We start from the raw sequence: 14,593 nt of genomic DNA, 5'->3' as shown, positions 1-14,593 counted from the left end.
GAAACGCCAGTCTGATATGCAAGAAAATGACATTAATTTAAATACAGAAAATGTTGAAATGCATTATATTTTCTTTATTAATTATTTAGCAAGGAGACACATTACCAAATGATGGAAGAGTTCATTCATTCACTGAATCGACTCGACCACCTCTTTCAGTTGCCCATACCGAAGTCAAAAACACGGAAAGGAAAACGGTGGACAAATATGACGGGACGGAACAAAAGAATACCGAGTTAAAATCTTCATTATTTATCATTTTTATTTGCCCGAAAGAATTTACATATTAAGTTATACCGCCTGGCGTCTGTCCGTCCGACTGTCCGTCCGTACGTTCGTTTATTCACCCGTTTAAAATTTTGTTTCCAAAGCAAAACTTAAGTACCATTTGGCCCACAATATTCAAACTTCATAGGATGATTGTCCATATTGAGTAGAAAACCCCTATGTGACAAGGTCGAAGGTCAATGTCACTATTACCTTAATATCCCTTAATAACTTCAGTATTAATCAACCTACAGCTGTAAAATTTTAAAGGCTATGTCCAATACATGACCCCTAATGATTTTAGGTTCATAGGGTTAAAGGTCAGGGTCACAATGACCTTAACTCTTTTGGCTTACAGTGTTCAAACTTCATAGGATGATTGCCTATATAAAATAAAAGATCCATATCTATATTGGGATTACAAGGTCAAAGGTCAATATCGAATGACCGTAAAATTGATAACAGTTTAACAACTGTCAAACGTCATAGGATGATCGTCCGTGGTAGCATTGTACATATATATAATATATATGAAGGTTCGTCCCATGAAATATGCAAATGCTCCATCCTTACTAAAAAAAAACTTTTCGGGCATGTAATGCACCGCCTAGCGGTGTTCTTGTTCAGTATTGTTTTGACAATATTTAGCAGTTTTCCATCTTCGACACACAAAGGATAATTATTTTATTGATAAAATATAAATGTAATTAAAACTAGTCATGCATCTGTTGATGATCATGTACTTTGTTCGTTTATTGTAATAATGCTATTTATTTAGGGTTTGGGATGTCTGTCGGATAATTGCACGGGAAAGGAAACTTCGTGACGTGGATGAGGACAGGAGACTTCAAGTGATCAAAGTTGTAGTTTATATACTCTTGTTCTGTACTCTCCTTTGGTGTGCTGTTGCTCAGAAACTCAGCTTGGTTGTCCTTGTGTCACCAGTACTTGATCGAACAGAAAATAATTATGTGTCAGATGTTAAGGTAGTTTAGTGTTATATCATGCGTTTAAACAGACAATTAAGGTGTATAAAAGTCAAGTGGTGAAAGTCGTTGAGTTCTGGCCTCTTTTTCTTAACCAATGGATTCTTCCAAATAAGGAAACCATCCAGCTGACTTTCTGAACGTCGGTGTTTCTACTAAGTAGTGGTGCCTGCTCGTGCCGGAAATAATACAAGAAGGGGTACCTGGCACCTGACGTTTTCCTCCATAACTGAAAGCTGGGGAATTTCGTCATATGACCTCTGCAGAGTTGTTGTAATGTATGACCTACTTGTAACCGGATGGAAAGAAATTAAACAGATTATACCATGACGATAACATTCACTAGCACATGTAAACGTACAAGAGCTAAATGGTAATACATTTTGTTCATATTGTGTTCTCGTCTAGGTAAAGCAATAGATAGTAATACTATCATGTATTTGTAATATTACACTTCCCATTTATAAAATAGGAACTAAGTAAAGAAGCTGCAGCAAGACATATTTTGTTGACCATCGCCATCCTGATTCCTTACTGCCTGACGTTTCTAAGCAGTGTCTTTAAATGGATGTTTAACAACTTACAATTTCCTAGCCTATCAACGATTTTACTGGTGAGTATTTCGCATGTACCAGACGTAATTTGAAAACTGTTACATTACAAGCCGTGTCCTATGGACAAATTTCTGGTAACTTTAAATGTTATTGAAAAATGTAGTGTGTAGAGATATAACAAACTGGGGAAAACCCCTATAGGTTTAATTAAAGATTACATAGGGAAATTCAGATATGATAAAACAGCAAAGTCACCAAAAACGTTTGCTGGCTGTTTAAGAGGTATTTTTCTCTTTGTTTTATAAAAAATAAAAGGCTATAGGCCGGAGTTTAGAGGATACCGGTGGTGAGATATAATTATATGGTATGTATAGTAAGCAGGGGGTAATGAAACTGGCTGTTGTAAGGAGATTGCTGTTGGATAGAAGTGACCTTAAGGGGGTACTGTTATTCAAACATAATTTTGCGCCAAGTGATGTTTATTTCCTAAAAATGTATAATTATTTGTGTACAATGAGTCAAAGTTTTTACAATTACAGTGCTCGATTGTCGAAACACTGCATTCTATCGGACTTTGTACACTGGCGTTCATCATTCTTCCAGAACTGGACATGGTCCGTGGAATTCTTTTATTGGGTGGCGTAGCTTTAGTGCCTTCGGTTTTGTTTCCAATATGTGCTTCAGACCAAAAAAGCAGTGGGGAGAATGCAGAACAGTCAACCATATTCAAGTTTTCTGTTTCTGCGCTAAATATTTTAACAAGTGTAGTGCAATTTGCGTATATACCCGCTGTTTTAGTGTTGGATCATTTTGCCGACGATAGTAGAATAGACAAAGAAACTAATAATATTGTCTATTTCATACTAAGTATGTTTTTTGTTTCTTGTGTATATTGGGAGAATTTTGTAGATGACAGATTTTGCGGGAATACAAATTTAAGAGTTTGTTGGACAAGGTTTATATTAAAGGCAAAATTTGAACTCCAAGAAGCAAGACCAATCATTTCAACATGTACAAGTTTTATTAAGATCGGCATAACCCTTCTTCTTTCATGGATTATAAAGGCGTATTATGTAGAAAACATTGACGATGATGATAATCATAAGCGTATCGAGAAAGTGACAATTTCGGAAGCGTTTGATGAGCTTAGCAAAGGTGATTTAAAGCGTAGCGGAGCAATAATAACGTTAATATTGTCTGCCTTTATCGGACATTATGTTGGATATACAGCATGTAAATTAAAGCTACAACGATTTTCGTTTTGTATTCCTCTCATGCTATCTACACCAACCGCTGTAGCTATAGCAGCAGTTGAATGTTCAATGGGAGGTGTGCTAAGCCCGTTTACTTCTGAAAAGGGACATTGCCGAGAAGAAATCGAAACTTTGAATGTGCTCTTGCACTATATTTGTGGCACTGCTGTGTGGATATCTTTGTTTTGGCTGTGTAGACATATATTTTACCCGAATATAGAAAGTATAGAAAGACTTCCAAAGACCGAAAGGTAATATTAAAATTGTATATGTCTATAAACACAATTTTATGTTATCTCTGGTTTGATTTTGTGGTGAATCGTGACAATGTTACAATGTAATTCTGTTTTGAAAATGCATATTTAGCATTTTTCTTTATCTTTACAAATACAATATGCATACACGCGTACTTTTCAGATTGTTTATGAATCCGTTTTATTGCGGAATTCTTTTTGAGCAGCAACTGCTTCTTAACAGACGCCGGCACACCCGCAAGGTACACATGGATATAACAGATGGAACAGGTGGAAAGGTCTATTACAAGTACGATAATTCCTTAACATATTTGTAATAATGTAAAAACAGCAAAGTCTCAATTGGTCTACATTATTGATCAAAACCAAACAAGAATTTTTCGCCCTTGTTTTCGAAAAAGGTTGTGCATTAGGAGTTTAAGATTTAACGAATCTGGTAAAAGAAACAGCACTGCATGTGATCTTCTCACTAAAAGAAATAATTTGTCCTGCATTTCTGACACATATTGCAGATTATATTTTTTACATTCTATGCAAGGGTGAAGTGAGTGATAGTGTGTTTAATTACCAAATATTTTTTTCCATGCGTTCCATGTTTATTTACTATTAACAGGTTGTCCCAATATAATTCGAAAATTAATAACGAGGGCAACAAAGAAGATGATGCTGCCAGCCAAGATGAAAATGTAGGGGAACAAGAGGACAATCATGCGAGTAATTACAAAAACAGAAAGTTAAGAGATATTCCTATGATATACGCATGTGCAACAATGTGGCATGAGACTAAAAATGAAATGTCACAGCTTATGAAATCTATATTCAGGTAGGGTAATTGATTGTCATTGTCATGTTATTCTTTTGTGTATTACATTAATAAGTAGCAAAAAGCATGATTCAAAAAGTAGTCACATTTATCATAATTAAAAAAATCACATAATTTTATATATTGTACCGTATATTTTTTCAGCAAGGGTTATCTGAAAGTTGTTGTGGTTTCTTTTTCCTAGATTCTGTTTTGATAAATAGATGGATGAATTGCGTCTTCTTACTTACCTTGGATTCTAAATTAATGAGTAAAATGTTTACCATCATATTAGTTTGTAATGTATAATCTAGAGTTTGCGGAGACAATCAAATCGAAGGTCAAGGTTGGAAGTTATGTGTCGATATATGTCGGCCTGTACATTTGAAGCTTGATTATACGTTTGTTTTTAAATACAGAAATTTTTGTCGTCGTGTACTACTAAAAATGACTGGTAGTAAATGTGTTTACCATTATTCATACATGTATTACATAAATGCTGATGCAATGTGATAAGCCACTTAATCATTATAACAAAGGTCATATTTGAACAAGAAAGCCGTGGCTTTTGAAGCGTTGTTAGTAAAAATGGCAATGAGTTCCCATTCAGTCCTCGGCCAATCTTCCGATTTACGACTATGCTACTCGAGAGATTAGTTAGGATTTACAAAGTGTTATTAATGTTCAATCAATCTTCCTTAAAGTGACATTATGCCCATTTAAGGGTTTATAGTGAGTGAACGGGTGAAGATCAAAATAAGTTTTCATTTGCCATCATTCCTTTTAATCTAATAAATAAGTTCGCATAAACAATAAATAATGCACAAATCCACACTAAATTTCTGTAAACATCCATTAGAATTTACCTTTAACGATTATTTTATAAAAAGAGTGGGGCAGTCTTTTTAAATTTATGCTGATTTATAATTTTATCCTAAACATTTTTCAATATCAACTGTTGGTCAAACACCATTTCGATAGTCAATTTTTTGATATATAAAGTCAATTCATCTCAACTTGACTATGAAAATATGAGCATAATGTCACTTTAATTGTCAAACCAGTGAACGAAAACATAATCATGTCTCCCAAAACATTTGGGAGACATATTGTTCTTGCTGTCTGTCTGTCTGTAGGTCGGCAATCAGCTTGTCCGGCTTTCACAGGTGAAACTGCTTGTTCGATTTCAATGAAACTTCACCATTGTTATCAGTACCAGCCCTAGTTATGGATATAACCGCCACGTTGCACTTTTGGCACCATCAAAGCTTAAAAATAGAACAATTTTGTCCGTCTTTCATAGGTTGAACTGCTAATGGGATTTCAATGAAACTTCACAGGACTGATCAGTTCCATTTCTAGTTGTTCATATTTTCGGCACGTTTGGCTTCCCTTTACGAAATTGCCGTTAGGTCTATAAATAGAAAAATCGTGTCACGTTTCAAAATGTCAAACTGCTGGTGCGATTTCAATGAAACTTCACAATCGATACTTTTAACCAAGCTCTGCATATGGCACGAATGTTCTGCTTCTAGCACGAAATGTCTGCCAGAGCTAAAAAATCCGCAAGAATCTTGACTGGCTTCCACAGGTCAAACTTCTTGTGGGATTTCAATGAAACTTAACATGATTGATATGAACCGTCCCGAGATATGCATTTCGCCAGCAATCTGCGTTTCGCTGCACAAAATGTATGCCAGGGCTTTGAATAGTTAAATCCTTTCAATCTTTCACGGTCAAACTGGTTGTGGGATTTCGACCAAAATATACAGGTGTGATCAGAATAATACCTAGTTTTTGGGGGCACATGTTTCTGTGACGAAAGAAAACCTTCTAGTTTATTTAGTACAAGAATTACATCGTTTTAGCTCATCTGAGGTGGCTCTATGTAATTGCTTAGATAAAGTAGAACATGGGTCATCTCGGATGGAAAACTAGGTCACAGGAGCTAAAAATAGACAAATCTTGTTAACACTCTAGTGGCTACATTTAAGCTCACCTGAGCTAGCTCAGGGCAAGTTTTAAGGATTGTTTAATGTCCGTCGTCCGTCCACACTTGTTCGTTAACACTCTAGCGGTCACATTTTTGCTTTAATCATCATCAAACTTTGTCATGATCTTTATCTAGGTAAAAGCTCGGATTAGTTTAAACATGGGTCATCTCGTTTGAAAAACTAGGTCAAAGGAGCTAAAAATAGAACAACCTTATTAACACTCAAGCGGTCACATTTTTGCCTCAATCATCACCAAACTTGGTCTGGATGCTTATCTATGTAACAGCTCGAGTGCGTTTGAACATATGTTATCTCGAATGCAAAAACTAGGTCACAGGAGCTAAAAATAGAAAAACCTTGTTAACAGTCTAGCGGTCACATTTTTGCCACAATCATCATCAAACTTGGTCAGGGTGCTTGTCTAGGTAATTCCTCGGATGGGATTGAACATGGGTCATCTCGGATGAAAAACTAAGCCACAGGAGCTAAAAATAGAAAAATATTGTTAACACTCTAGTGGCTACTGTTTTGATAAAAAAATCCTGGAAATTTGTCTGAAAGTTTGTTTTGATGATTTCTAAGTCAAGTACAAATATGGGTCACCTGATGTCAAAAACTAGGTCACACCGCCCAAATATGGAAAAACCTTGTTAACTTTCTAGTGGTCACATTTTTGACATTAATTATCATCAAGTATGGCCAGAGTGCTTGTCTAGATAATTGCTCGGATGGGTTTGAACATGGGTCATCCCGGATGAAAAACTAGGTCACAGGAGCTAACAATAGAAAAATCTTGTTAACACTCTGACTAGTGGCTTCTGTTTTGATCCAAATGTCTTGGAAATTGGTCTAAAAGCTTGTTTTGATGATTTCTAGGTCGAGATCGAATATGGGTTACCTTGTGTCAAAAGCGAGGTAACACCGCTCAAAAATGTAAAAGCCTTGTTAACACTATATAGGTTTCATTTATGACTTAACTGTCATAAAACTTGGTCTGTATACTTGTCTTTGTAATTGCTTGGATGAGTTTGATGGGTCAGCTGAGCGATCTCGTGTCATCTTTGCCCTCTTGTTTATAGTGCTTGGAATTTACCCTGAAGATAAAATTAAAATATTGTAGATCTTAGAGTCTTATTAATAATTTGAATCTCACAGTTATTAGCCCTTCAATGTGGTTTGCAAGTGCAAGCAAATTTCATCAACACATTGATAGCCTCATCAAGAAATTTGAAGTAAATTTTCAGACCTAGGCACGGATATTTTAATTAAATTTGACAAGTTTACGAACGGCATATATTTCAAAACATATGTCACTAGAAAAGTTTTTTACGACGGAAAAAAATGAAATGATATTTTGTCTACCGTATACTTTGATATAAATTGTGTAAACGTTCGAACAAGTTCCCGATTAACCGGTTACACGTTACCATTCCATCCGTTGTTGTTAGCCAGAATAGATTTTTTTGAAAACTAATATATTAAAAATGATTTTATTACAACAACCCCGAAAAACCGCAGGTTTACAAAAACCCAGTTACATATAAAATAAATTTAAGGGACCCAAACCAATTTTCTAAAACAGGGCCCAAAATAAACAATTTTTAGTTTAAGGGGGCAAACTGAAATTTTTTTTTACCCCCTTTTAAAAACTGATTATAACCTTTTAGTTTTGGGGAAAGGGTTTTTTTTCCCAAAACAATTTGAAATTTTTGGCATTTAAATATATAGATTTTTTCTGCTTAAAGAATGGAAAGGGACCCAATTTTATTAAAAAAACCATGCGGGAAGAATTTTTCCAGAAGGAAGATAAAGATTTCTATGACTTTGAAGGTTTAACAATTTATCATATGACAATTTATATAACTGCTTCGAAATGTCTTAGAATAGCTAGTGTTATTAAGTTTAAAAGTTTAAGTGGCAAACGTTGAATGCAACCAGTCCTCTAAGATATGAAAGAAATTTCTTTTTTGTGTCATTATTCAATCAATTTATATGTACATTTGCTCAAATTTTTAATTGTTTTCATCTCAATTCCTTCTCCGTTGTCTGTCTGTCAGTCAGCCATTTTGTTCGTCTGTCTGTCCGTCACGAAACTTCTCGGAACAACTAATAAAAAAATACTTGTGCAATTTCATCCATACAGGCATGGTCAGTACCAAGATAGTTGCGCACATCGCCAGCGGGTTTTGCACTTGAATGATTTTGGCCGAGTTATGGCCCTTTAAAGAAAAGAGTGCTAATAAAGTGTGTCGGGACTTCTCTTATACCACTTATACAATTTCAATGAAACTGTACCGGATTTATCGGTACGTCAAGTACTTGTGCATAATACACAAGTCTTCTCTTGATATTTGATATTTGGTCGAATAATATGTATTTTGTGTTGCAAACTACACAGAAGCTTGTCTGTACTACCCCTCAGACAATATTTGTGCAATACATCAAAACTTTACAGGAATGATCAGTACCATGTCTAGTTGTGCATCTTTTCAACATATTTAAGTTCATTGATATATGTCAGAGTTATGGCCCTTAAATGAATTTAATTTAAGTTTAGAATTTGTCAGACAATTCTTCTTATACCACTAATGCAATTTTAATGAAACTTTACAGGATTGATTGTTACCTGAAGTTCTTGTACATATTACACAACTTTTTAGGTTGAATGATTTTGGCCAATTTATGGCTATCATGAGGCAACACATGTTATCACTGATCGCTCTTGTTTCAAAAAAAATCTTCTATTCCATTACAAAACTTACGAAGTAACTTGTTATGCCCCGAAGCGCTGCATATATTAATCGCACTGTGCGTCCGTCCTTCCGTCCGTCTGGTAATCTTGTCCCCCTTTTTTAAAAGGGACAAGGGGTTTTCCCCGTGAAACCCCCACAAGATTTTTAATTTCCCCAAGCCAATTTGTGCATACTTTTTTTATATTCGGGCTTGTTTTTTTGGGGGAAATTTTTTGCCCCCTTAAGGGTCAATTTTTTTAGTAAAAAAAACGTTTTCCACGCTTTCCCTCAAAAACCTATGAAAAAATTTAGTGAAACTTTATGGGATTTTTTTGTCACCATCCCTATTTGGTAAAAATGGGGCTTTGTTTTTTCTGCTTGCATTTCTTGGCATAGTTATTGCCCCTAAATGACCATTTTTTATTGATATAAGCTTGTCGGCACTCATTATCAAACCGATAGGGGGATTTTCTGAAATTTCACAAGATTGTTTGTAACCAAGCCTAGTTGTGCATAGTCTCTTGATATTTTGCTTGATGTTTTTGACACAGTTATGGTCCCTTAATGGTCTATTGTTTAGTAAAATATCTTTGTCCACTCTACATCTCCAAAATCGCTTCAGTGATTTCACTTAAACTTCACAGGATTGCTAGTTGAACATGCTGTCTTGATTTTTATTTATTTATTTTTGGCACAGTAATGCTCTCCTAATGTTCATTTTTGAGTAATAAGCTTGTCTGCCTTAATGCTCAGTTTAACAAGTAAACTAAGCTATTCAACGCTTCATCTCAAACAACTGGGGAATGGGGAAATTTTAGTGAAAGTTCGCAGTATTTGTTTTTCGATATATATCTTCATTTTCTACTTGAATTGTTAAGGTACAGTTATGAACCCTAAAACGCGCTTAATCTCCAAAGCTGCCTTTTGCGGGTGAGATTCATAGGATTGTTTGTCACCAAGCCTAGCTGTGCATAGTATCTTAATTGTTCAATAGATTAACTTTGTCCATTCTTCATCTCAAAAACCATTTGGGAAATTTCGTTTTTTATTTTTTTTTCGCAAAGTAATTGCCGTTGATGAAAATTTGTTTAGACAATTTCTTCTACACTTTTTATGGAATTAAATAAAATTTTAGAAACGATATATTTATCAAACGCGTTCGGGGTATATTACCGATATTTTGGCAGCTTTTCTTTGTTTGTGAGAAAGTCAAAGAAAACCACAAAGACATGTAGAAAGAAGGACCCATATGTTCAGTTTTACCCCTTCTTTACATGTCTAAATAGTTACCATTCATTGAATGCCAGCCATTTATTTACATGATAGTGCTATACTTGTGTGAAATTAACAGAATATTAAAAGGCTTGTAGAATAAAAGTTGCAGCTAACATTGCTGAATAAACGGTTGAAGCAAACTGGGGTCCATACATGACCAGACTCAACCTGTTTTCAAATTTTAATTTTAGAAAAAGTTACCTCGTGAAAGATAGCTTAACAGGGCATAACAAAAAATAAATATCTTTGGCTCGATTTTTTAACGGCTTATAAAGATAATTGTCCTCTATAAACGACTTAAGCGTAATTCAATTTAGGCATAATTTAGAACATGTAAACGTTAGGAGATTTGATTATGTTCAAACGGCAACTATGATGGAAACGTCACTGTGACATTTTATTGATATTTCTATAACAAACTAATTAATTGTTGTGGTGTAAGGATGTTGCTGAACTTATTTCAATCTTGTAAAATAAAATAATACATGTGACCGGCAGACTGGACTAATTGAAAACAAACACTTGAGTCGCAGAAATATATTAAAGGAAAAATAAACAACATTCTTAGTGTAGTTATATAGTAATAAATTGTTAATCAAACAGAAATATATGAACTTGAAATCACTGGTTTAAAATGATCTGCTGACTGATAAAACAACAACTACCACAAGTCCATTACACGCCCAAAAGTCATTATTATAAATAAAACAAATTTTAATATACTATTTAAGACTTAGCTTATTAAAACTATTTGAAAGATATCCTTTTTTAATATTGTAGCACACATTCTGTTTGATGATGCCATGACTTTGGATGATAATAACGAATGGGTTCCAAATAAGTTTGTCAAGTTATTGACAACCATAATAGACGATGCCGCAAGGTAATTTCAATAAGAGTCAGTCGTAATAGAAACTTTAATATCAAAATTCTAAGTAGTATTACAATAGGAAAAGACATTTTACGCGACTGCACAAATCTTCTTGTAAGGAAATTAATCAAATGAGAATTCTTCTTAATGTTTGTGATTCATATTTGTGCGTGTATGTGCGTGCTTGAGGTCTCATTTTGTATCACATGTAGCTCTAAAAGTGCTTGAGCTAGAGTCAACAAACTGGTCAGAAATGCTGATCAGCATATGAAGTTGTGCGCTTTTGTCGCGTGTACCCAAATATATTTTACCTAGTGTCATGAAACTTTACAGAAAGGTTTGTTAGCATGTTTAGTTTTGTTTCTGGGGAATTTCTTGCATACTTATTTATTTATTTGGTTGTGTAGAGTAATTGCCCTTAATTTAGTAAAAACATGTACCTCATAAAGAGCTAGAACCAACAAAATATACATAAATGTTGATAAATATGTAAACCGGGCACCTCGGTATTTCTTGTGGATTTATTCAGGTTAGGGATTATTGCTCTTAAATTTCCATTCTCAACTTGTGTCTTGCGTAAATCAAAAGTATTTGACCTAAAGTCATAAAGCTTTACATGGTAATTGTTGTAAAATTAGTGCTGTTATGATTGCCTGGTCCTTCGAAATCATTGATACCAGCATTATTTATTGTTGAGAATTGAGTACCGCTCAAGCCGGTGGTTGCGGGCGTGAGGAATATTGCGTTTATTCATTATCTCTCATGTACAGACTCAATCAAACCGAGTCTGCAATTTTCATGTAATTTTGTTGTGATTAATACTTCCGAGGGATCACTTTGTTTTAAGATTTTTATAGGTCAGAATGTGAAGTTGTTTATCTAGAACATTGCTTGTTTTTATTTCTTAAGCTTACTTTAGGATGTAGAATTAAGATTTAAGATTTGAAATCTTAATATTGGGAAAATCGAGATATCAATATTGGAAAAAGATGAATGCCGTTTTAATGCCCAACCACTAAGGGGTGAAGGAATCGTGAAGAGTTCCCTTTGTTTCTCTGTCATATTGTCTTTCTGTACATCGGTAGATTTACAGTGGAGTGTTGGGGCATCCTGTAATATGGACACATGTCTACTCTAACTCTGTTATTGAGTGAGTTTTTGACATAGTATAGTATGTTTTTATATAAATTACTCTCTTTAGTTTTATCAAATTGGTATACTGATATATACTTTTAGCTGTGTATATGAAAAACCCATGAAGATCAAGGCACCTTACAAAATCCCTACACCATATGGCGGACAAGTTATATATACAATGCCAGGAGATAATTTCCTTTTCATACATCTGAAAGACAAACAAAAAATAAGGCATCGGAAGCGTTGGTCGCAGGTAAGTATATTGTTCGGCATGCAAATTAGGCTTTTGTCTTGCATTGCTTGACATTTTTTAATATTGAATGTTTTGGTCATCTGTCTCTCGCTGTTGATTCTGAATTCATGTGTTGTAAGAATGTGTCATTTGTAGAAAAAATGGTAATTGTTTGGTTAATCATCAATGAATTCGGTCAAGTGGACAAAAGTCCACATTTAACCAAACGTTGTTGAAATTGGTATAAAAATAAAAACGATTAATTGCCAACGGACATAATAGTAAATTTACAAGCTTTCGGAATGATCAATGTTCCTAAGCTCTTTGTTAAATTTTTGTTCTTTACTTGTTATCTAGGTCATGTACATGTACTATTTGTTGGGTTTCCGGATCGTAAGAATGTGTCATGAAACGGTTGCAGCAGCACTGAACGTAGGGAAAATTAATGATTTAATTCAATGGGAACCTGGAAGTGCACCTGGTGGATCAATTGGCAGAAGTCATATATTTCAGGCGTTTGATGACCAAGTCCTTAAAAAGGTACTTTTTTACCGTTATCATATGATCTGAATAAATCTTGCAATATAACATAGTAAAAAAAAGATATAAAAGAATATAATATGATATAAAACAAAGTATACATTCAATGGGATAACTTAAAATAGTACACATACAATCAATCAAACATATAGATGATATTAAATGAATGTATGTTCAATACTGAATTTATTGAGCGAGTTGAATATGATATTTTTATTGAACAAGTTCAAAAAATAAACAATGTAACAAATATAATGTTCTGATATACTAAAATATAAGAATTGTTGAAATTGTAAAACTGAATAATGTTTATACTGACGCTTTTATAGTGAAACGCAAAAAATACGTTTTTTTAAAGCAACTTACGTCGATTCAAAAATATGCACGACCTATCCATTACCTTGTTACGGCGTTGCAAAAGCCGCACGGGTATGTGATCAATTTCATTAGTTTTGAGTTAAGCGAAATAATCATTTTTCTGTAGGCACAAAACACGTTTCTATTGGCGCTTGATGGTGACGTAGACTTTACCCCTGGGGCCGTTCGTCTTCTTCTTGACAGGATGAAGAAAAGCCAGAAGGTTGGAGCTGCTTGCGGTAGAATACATCCAATTGGAACAGGTATTCTATAAACTTAAAATTCTTGACAAAGTGTCACAACATTACAAACGGTTAATGACATTCTTTATAAATATTGTGATTCGTAAAACGGCTTAAGTATATCACGGTTACGCGTATTTTCAATTAAGTTAATTTTTCTAGACGGTTGGACACTCGTCAAAATAACATAACTGATATTGTTTAAGTTGAACTTTACAAAAATGTTTTTGTCAAGTATTCTAGATTTACCAGAGTTAAATAATTTAGTAGCATTAATATCAAATATTGAAACAAGAACATCTTATACTCTTTAACATATTTGTTAATAGTATGGAATCTTGGCTGACGTCAGGAACAGCAGCATACTAATTTTTGATCGTGCTTCGTTTTACAAATATTGTTTAAAATTAGTCGATATGTATGTAAATAGTTTATTTTAAAGAAGCTAAAATAAAAAAAGACTTCCTAAATTCAAATTGAAGTAATATACACATTTATACCAACCCTGTTGTGTTTAAGGACCAGTTGTTTGGTTCCAAAAGTTTGAATACGCTATCGCTCACTGGCTACAGAAAGCAACGGAGCATGTTCTCGGATGTGTACTTTGCAGTCCCGGATGTTTTTCCATGTTTAGAGGGTCAGCACTTATGGATGACAATGTTATGAAGAAGTATACCATTCTACCAACAGAATCTGCGCATCACCTTATGTACGATCAAGGTCTGAGATATACTTAAGCGTTCGATTTATTTGATACTAGATAAGACTAGTAAATTAATTTATTTCATTGTTATTGTGTCATTTATGTGTACTTCATCTTCACTTTTAAATATTGGTATTAAAAGTAATGTTGTGAAAATTATATAGTACGAACAGAACATAATTCTCGATAATTGTTTTATTATCCTCAGTTCAACGAGTTTGCTTATTGAAAAAAGCAAACATCCTTTCAAAAACGAACATAGCCCTTCATAAAAGCACGTGTGTCAAAGCTTATACATAATAACTATTAAATTGATCACTGTCATAAACTATGTTTATATGGCTATCAATTGTATAGGATGCAATTATAAATGATTTCCTTCACTTTACATTTC

The 14,593-nt window shown here is 34.1% G+C and overlaps 1 protein-coding gene across 1 annotated transcript in view; it reads left to right on the top strand.

Annotated features, from left to right (window-relative positions):
* LOC132746862 (uncharacterized) overlaps positions 1 to 14,593 on the top strand; it is a 61,063-nt gene that overhangs the window by 30,678 nt on the left and 15,792 nt on the right. Inside the window, exons 21-33 of the mRNA XM_060736135.1 lie at positions 90 to 235; positions 1,046 to 1,253; positions 1,726 to 1,866; positions 2,347 to 3,311; positions 3,478 to 3,603; positions 3,928 to 4,137; positions 4,431 to 4,494; positions 7,856 to 7,940; positions 10,898 to 11,000; positions 12,225 to 12,378; positions 12,715 to 12,897; positions 13,382 to 13,517; positions 14,016 to 14,216. Of these exons, the coding sequence (XP_060592118.1) occupies positions 90 to 235; positions 1,046 to 1,253; positions 1,726 to 1,866; positions 2,347 to 3,311; positions 3,478 to 3,603; positions 3,928 to 4,137; positions 4,431 to 4,494; positions 7,856 to 7,940; positions 10,898 to 11,000; positions 12,225 to 12,378; positions 12,715 to 12,897; positions 13,382 to 13,517; positions 14,016 to 14,216 (2,722 nt within the window). The remainder of the gene's footprint in view (positions 1 to 89; positions 236 to 1,045; positions 1,254 to 1,725; positions 1,867 to 2,346; positions 3,312 to 3,477; positions 3,604 to 3,927; positions 4,138 to 4,430; positions 4,495 to 7,855; positions 7,941 to 10,897; positions 11,001 to 12,224; positions 12,379 to 12,714; positions 12,898 to 13,381; positions 13,518 to 14,015; positions 14,217 to 14,593) is intronic.

Source organism: Ruditapes philippinarum, unplaced genomic scaffold, assembly GCF_026571515.1.
Source record: "Ruditapes philippinarum isolate M1 unplaced genomic scaffold, ASM2657151v2 ctg2866_1_1_1_1, whole genome shotgun sequence".
In the NCBI taxonomy this organism is placed as follows: domain Eukaryota; kingdom Metazoa; phylum Mollusca; class Bivalvia; order Venerida; family Veneridae; genus Ruditapes; species Ruditapes philippinarum.
This window is presented reverse-complemented; position numbering and strand designations above follow the sequence as displayed.